This window comes from Phoenix dactylifera, chromosome 13 (genome assembly GCF_009389715.1).
Source record: "Phoenix dactylifera cultivar Barhee BC4 chromosome 13, palm_55x_up_171113_PBpolish2nd_filt_p, whole genome shotgun sequence".
In the NCBI taxonomy this organism is placed as follows: domain Eukaryota; kingdom Viridiplantae; phylum Streptophyta; class Magnoliopsida; order Arecales; family Arecaceae; genus Phoenix; species Phoenix dactylifera.
In genome coordinates this window covers 7,856,095-7,863,017 of record NC_052404.1, presented here as the reverse complement: position 1 = coordinate 7,863,017, position 6,923 = coordinate 7,856,095, and the positions used below count along the sequence as shown (strand labels likewise).

The 6,923-nt window shown below is 38.8% G+C and overlaps 1 protein-coding gene and 1 long non-coding RNA gene across 2 annotated transcripts; one reads left to right on the top strand and one right to left on the bottom strand.

The window, feature by feature from the left end:
- The first annotated feature begins 132 nt into the window (after positions 1 to 132).
- LOC113462889 lies at positions 133 to 6,809 on the top strand. The gene is made up of 3 exons (XR_005514534.1): positions 133 to 3,287; positions 3,527 to 3,753; positions 5,905 to 6,809. It is a non-coding gene; the product is annotated as an uncharacterized LOC113462889 (long non-coding RNA).
- Positions 3,556 to 5,896, bottom strand: LOC103709648 (probable glutathione S-transferase). The gene is made up of 2 exons (XM_008795097.4): positions 5,209 to 5,896; positions 3,556 to 4,064 (listed from the first exon to the last, which is right to left on the bottom strand). Exons 1-2 carry the CDS (start codon positions 5,521 to 5,523, stop codon positions 3,699 to 3,701), a joined length of 681 nt encoding a protein of 226 aa, XP_008793319.2. The 5' UTR covers positions 5,524 to 5,896; the 3' UTR covers positions 3,556 to 3,698.
- Positions 6,810 to 6,923: the final 114 nt, after the last annotated feature.

The window sequence follows — 6,923 nt, the reverse complement described above, 5'->3', positions numbered from 1 at the left end:
ACTAACTCAAGATTAAAATAAAGAACTTATAAATATTTTTCATCTGGAAATTTGACGGCGTCATGTCCAGGTTTGTACCTGAGAGGTGTCAATTACGTTACTATCAGCGGCACACAAAAATGTCTGCTGAACCTCCGCCTTCCAACGTCGTTTCAAGACCTTGATTCTTATACGCTTACGATCAAGAGCACGCGTAACTAAGCAGCTCTCTCTCCCCCCACAAACCCATAAATATTTCACTTGCCCCGCCCCAGTCTCGATAAACCTCTCCTCATGCCTCACCAAAGCCCTCTCGCTTCTCAAAACTCCTCGTGAGCTCCACCAAATCCACTCTCTGCTCATCACCTCCTACCTACTCTGGCCGCGCTTCTGCTCTAGCAAGCTCATCGCCGAGTACTTGGAGCTCCGGAACCCCGCTGCCTTTCGGTCGGTCTTCATCTCGACTCGCTATTCCAAGAACAACGTCTTCATCCGGAATTCTTTGATTCGAGCTCGAATGCAGATTGGCATATTCTCGGAAGCTCTGGATTACTATATCGAGCTACGGGGGATGAAATTGGCCCACAATGCCTTCACCTTCCCCTCAGTTCTTGGCGCCTGTTCTGGCTCGGCCGATCTCGAGCTAGGCCGGAGAATCCACGAGCACGTTTTAGAAGTTGGATTGGGTTCTGATTTGTACATCAGAAATTCTTTGAGTGATATGTAAGCGAGGGTCGGTTCCTTAAATGAGGCTGGGAAGGTGTTCGATGGAATGCATCACAGAGACATTGCTTCGCCTGGAAATAATGTGCACGAGGAATGGGAGAAAACTGTGGATGTTTAGGGGGAATCAAAGTTACTGGTCTGATTCAAGATTGTTCCACAGTGGAGGGTGTCTTTCCGGCCTATGGAGGTCTTGGGGCTGTTGAAGAGGGTGGAATGATTCATCGGCTTGTATATAAGATAAAGATCGAGGAGGATAGACTAGTGAAAATGGCCTTATTTTTTCCATGTACTGCAATTTGAGAATTTAACTGATGCTCAAAGAATTTTTGATGTGATGATGGGGAGGGACACTGTTTCTTGGTATACCATGATTGATGGATATTACTAGTTTGGTGGCTTTGACATGGCTTTGGAGCTGTTTCAAGAGATGATGATTTGATCAAAACTGGATCTCGTGACAATCACAACTGTTCTTCATGTTCCTCATGATATCAGTGACTAAAAACTTGGTGGTTCAGTTCAAGATTACATGATAAGGAAGTGGTATGGATGCGATATTGTGGTTCTGAGTGTTCTTATAGCTATGGATTCAAAGGGAGGAAATTTTTTCATGTCATGGAAAGTGTTTGATCAGATGGATTATAGGGACTCTTTTTCATGGGATTCACTGGTTAGTGATTTTGTTAACAGGGGATTTTTTTGGTGAAGAGACAGACCTTTTTTAAGTCTATGAAAGAGTTGGAAGTAAGACCTGACTCTGTTACAAATTTGTTTATCAGCAATGCTCTTGACATGTACCTAAAAATGTGCTAGATTAGAAGATGCATTGAAAGTGTTTGTGAGCATGGGAACCCCTGATGCAGTACGTTGGAATACTATTATATCTGGGTGTGTCCAGAATGGTAATTGCAATTTAGCGTTCAAACTGTTGAACCAAATGAAGGTCAAGGGACCAAATCTGGACATGGCAACAATATTGGGCATCTTGTCTGCATGCTCCTTTGTCGCAGCAACAAGAGCAAAAGATCCATGGTTGCATTTTCAAACTTGGTTTAAACAGTGATGTTCCAGTTTGGAATGCTCTGATTGAAATGTACTCAAGTGTGGCAGTTTAGATTATGCAGTCCGTGTCTTTGAACATATGAATACCAAGCACCTTGTGTTGTGGACCTCTTTGGTGTGTGCCTGTGGTATGTATGGTCAAGATGAGAAGGCCTTGAGAACATTTCGGAGGATGAAAGATATGGGTCTAAGACCAGACAATGTCGCATTTATCGCTGTCATGTATGCATGTATCCATGCTGGTTTAGTCAAAGTAGGTAAGATGTATTTTAAGAGGATGGAGAAAGACTATAATATCATGCCCAAAATGGAACACTATGTTTGCATGGTTGATCTGCTTGGTGTTTTTGGAAATTAGAGGCAGAAACTTTCATTGAAGAAATGCCATTTGAACTGACATAAATTATGGGGAGCTCTACTCAGTGCCTGTAGAGTCTCTGGTGAAACTAAGATGGCTGAGCATGTTGCTAAAAGAATTATGGCCTCATATTCAGAAAACACTGGCTATTATGTTCATGTATCAAATATAAATGCATCTATAGGGAAGTGGGATATTGTTAGTAAGATGAGGAAATCCATGAAAGATAAATAAAATGAAGAAAGATCCAGGATTTAGCTGGATAGAAATCAGAAATAAGGTGCATGTTTTTTGGACTGGGGATCAATTGCTGGAACATTCTAAGGAGGTGCATCAGCTGTTAGAAAGACTTGATGGATTGATGGCTAAGGAAGGATATATTCCTAATAAGAACTTTGTCCTGAAGGACGTGGAAGAGGACAATAAGGGATATATGCTATGCACACACAGTGAGAGGCTCTAAAGCTTTTGGGTTGTTAAATACAAAGCCTGGAACGCAATTGCAGGTAATGAACATTCAGAAGTGTGGAGATTGCCACACGGCAAGCAAATACATATCAAAAGTTGTCCAGAGAGAAATATTGGTCCGAGATGCTAGTCACTTTCATCGATTCAAGGATGGAATTTTCAGTTTTGGTGATTACTGGTGACAAACCTTTTTTTTCTATGCTTAGGACTGATTTTTTCAGACATGTAGAATTCAAAATACTAATAGGGCAGATGGAGAGTTCTGACTTTACTTAGTGAAGATTCACTTAATTGGTTTTTATACAAATAATAGAGAAAATTTTGAAAATCAAAAGGGCTATCCGTATATGGACAGTCTTTTGTCCTGTAATCTTAATCGAAGAGTTGGATTACATTTGTGAAATTTTGTGTAAGTTAATCCATTACCAAGAATGTAGGTGGCAAAAGTGACTGAATTCATACCAATTTAAAAAAATGAAAATGATGAAGCAGATTTGCAGATGCTTGTTTTTCAATTAGGTGGCATCCCTTTATCAATTGATTGTAAGCATTGGTCATCCATAAGCATGAGGTGGAATTGGAGTGGGAGCAAGTATGAGATTTGATGGAAGAAATGATGATTATTTATTTTGCTTAAACTTCAGTGTGTCAGAGTTAATGGGAGCAGATTAGAAAGAAGGCAGCTTGGAAACAGGTTAGATATCGTAATACTATGATTCATGTTTCTAAAACTGTTAAATGCTAGCAGCAGGACTACACTAAAACTGTTAATGCTAGTACAATTTTTTTTTATTGATCTTGCATGTTGCCCACCTGTTCTGATTACACCATCATTTTTTCATGCATGTTCTCTTAAGAATTGATGCTGGGAATATGCTTAAGCAGTCTTTTGCACGTAATTAGATATGCTTATGAAGTGATAATTCCATGCAGGGGATTTAACTATCGTAGAATTTGGGTCAGGAGCAGCAAAGGAAATACATATATATATATATATATAGCATCCTTCCAACACTTCATGTATTTAAGTTGAGAGAAAATTAGGCTTCACCCTGGTGCTGGCATGCAAGTTGACTTATTATGGAATTCACAAAGTGCAGCAAGTTCAGTTTGTCCCCCTTGTTGTTGCAAAATAAGCTTCACGGAGCGTACGGTATTTGGTAAGCATTCTCTCTTGTGGTGGGAAGCTGTCTTTTATGCCAGGAAAGTCGGAGAAATTTTTCATCCATGCAGAAAGTGATGGATACCTTTGCTCATCAATCATCTTTAACTCCATAATTTCTTCCAACAAGCTGACCGTGTCTACAATCCAACCGAGTGATATATCTGCAAATCCAAGTGTTTCTCCATTAAAAAACTTTTTTCCTTTAAGCTCCCCTTCCAAGATCTTTAAGTTTTCTGAAGCAGATACAAGTGCTTCCTCTCTCTTTTCCCCTTGTGAGATGAAAAATTTCCACATAGAAGGCAGAAACTGCCACAAAGAGCAATTGTTTTGTCAAAGTTAGAATGCAAACAAAATAATCATGAGAAGCAAAATTGATAGAATTTTAAACACAGCGGGGCGCATAAGACAGCTGTAGATATGTTCATGGACAATGGCATTGGTCAGTCTTGCTTTCATAGGAAAAATTTCATTAATTTCTGGAGAAGATTGTTCTGTGAGCCAACTTTCAATTCCCAATATTGGTAAACCAAGACCTGACTTTATGCTAACGGAGACTGCTTTCTCCATCTAATTCAAGATATTACATGGTAGCCAAAAAAATCTTGATTGCTTTTTCCCCCCTACTTCTTTGGAATGTTTGGAGGGATGCCTAGACCTCCCTTGTGAAGAAACCTGTCATTTTTTATTGTCCATGAGTTCCAGGAGAGTTTTGCTCTTTTGACATTCTCTTCTTGTCCTGTCTGATGGGGTAACATTAAGGTACACTTAATGTAAAACATAGGAATTTCCTCATATATTTTCCTTATTAGATGTTAATGTCATCATAAGTCAATGGGGTGAATAAAAATACATGTTAGTGTCACTAGATATGAAATGGTGGGATGCCTAAAATTATGGATGCTTTTTTCTGGTTCATCAGACCTTTTAATGTCCTTTTTAATGTTCATTCATGGAAATCATGACAAGATCTGGTCAATTTGTGTCTGTGATGACTGATGACCTTACTAAAATTTTGTAATAGGTCCAACCCAGTGACCTTACTCAGTTTTTAGTTGTTACATGTGGTTTATGGTGGTTTTGCTGTTTCTGAATTTCTAACATTGGGTATGAATGCTTGTGTGCTTATTTCTCCTACATTTCTCCCACTTCTGAATTCTCTTATCCATTTCCAAGTCTTTCATGCTATAATGCTGTGGAAGGTGCAGTTTTTTACCCCTATCTAAATTATCACTCATAATGACTTCCTGCCAAATTTCTCGTACACCCTAGCTAGGATTAAGCATTGTCTGATGGTTGTACCCATATATATCCTCAGTTCATCACTTTTCGCTATAACAATTTGAATAGGAAATCATGGGCCCTGATGGTCTATAATATGTACCACAAACAAATCATTTACAGATTAGCATTGTTTAAGGCATCAATAATAAGGGGCAGATGTCACTATTACCTTCTCATCTCCAAATTTAGACCAGAAACGTGCCATGGCCCTCTGATAAGGATCTTCTGGGAGGATGGGATTCTCTTTCCATGTCTCATCAATGTATTCAAGGATGACATATGATTCAGCAATTGATTTCCCATCATGAACAAGCACAGGAACCTTCTTATGAACAGGATTATACTTCAACAGCAATGGACTCTTGTTTTGGAGATCTTCTTCTATGAAATCATATTCGACCCCCTTCAGTTTGAGTGCCCATTTGATCCGTAGGACAAATGGGCTCGACCAGGTCCCCAATAGCTTTACCTCTGCTTCTGCCATTGCTGCTCGTAGAGGTTGTTGCTGCAGAACCGTATTTGTAAGCAGGCATATGCTGATTTTCTTTTCTTTAGTTGTTGGTGTATTTGTTTGTTCCTATGGACTACTCTTTCCTCTCAAAGACTTTGCCGGCCTTTTGTCCTGATATACTTATCTCTCAGTATCTCTGGAATCCTTTCCATTTATACTATCGGTAAAAGACTCATCTTCATTTATTTACCTACCTGAATTTTGAAAACTTCTGTAATTCACCAATAAAGTCTTTTATAAAGAAACTGTGTGTTTCCATTAGTTATTTTTCTCAGTTTTCTATTCATTCGGGTCGTCTTGGGAGAAGGGTCTCTTCTCATACATGTTTAACTAAATATCTAAAAAATTTTCTAGCTTCAGATGTTTATACTTGGCAAGCAGCGGCAAGACGCCTGTAATCTTGTGAGACTCTTCCATTCAACAACTGGTCAGGTATGGTGCACTGACTTGTGTTATAGATAATGTGAAAGTAATGAATCAGAATATGGAAGTTTATTTCAGGTCTCCAGTTAATAAGCATCAAGTTTGTGCTGGATGGAGCTCATATGATTAAAATTCAAGCATCTACATGTTCTTCTTGTTTTGTTGCTTATGTCGGCAGATTCCCAAGTATCATGAAGGGCAAACTTATGGGCAGAAAAACATTTTGTTATATTCTTTTATGCTACCAAACAAATAGAAGGACCATTCGAAGTGGTTTGCGTTTTGTCATTTAGCTTTACGCCAGATCTTCGTTGTTCTTCATTCTTCTAGACGACATAACAACATTGCTTTTCCCAAAAGTATCTTTTTTTGAGGAAAAGGGAGTCTGAAGCCGCCCAAGCTTTACTAATGAAAAGAAACGAATGCTGTACGGAGTTTACCAGGAAAAAAGATAAAAGGTTTGAACAGCAGCGACCAATCCAAGGCTATGTCTTATTGCAAGTCTCAATTTCTGTCCCTTATCTGCCTGCATTTGTTCAGCTGCCGGATGATGGAATACAGACTTTACAGCGGGTGCATTTGTGCACGAATTCTGATAGTTTGGGTAATAAAAGTAGTTTTTTGAGAGAAAAATAAAAAAGTTTGAAACATACTAAGTGTTGTCCTTCCTTTTCTTTCAAGTTGACAGACTTTACTATGTGGCCAGCCATATACCGTATAGGCTGACGATGAAGATCTGTTCCGAGCATTCCAAAATATTTTATTTTTTAATTTTATTGAATGTATCCGTATTCTTCAAATATGAACGGAAAAAAAAAAGGTTTGCACCTTGAGAATTTTTTTTTTTTTGTTTTTGTTTTGTTTTGTTTTGTTTGTTCATGCTGGTCACAATCCAACGAAGAAAATCTGCTTGGACCAAAAATCCCACGCCAACGAAATCCTGCAGGGCT

Bases quoted from the DNA above. Each gene is read 5' to 3' on its own strand.
- LOC103709648 (XM_008795097.4), bottom strand. From the start codon at position 5,523: ATGGCAGAAGCAGAGGTAAAGCTATTGGGGACCTGGTCGAGCCCATTT. The intron at 4,065-5,208 runs GTAATAGTGACA...TCTTTGTGGCAG, and splicing joins CTAAATTTGGAGATGAGAAG to TTTCTGCCTTCTATGTGGAA.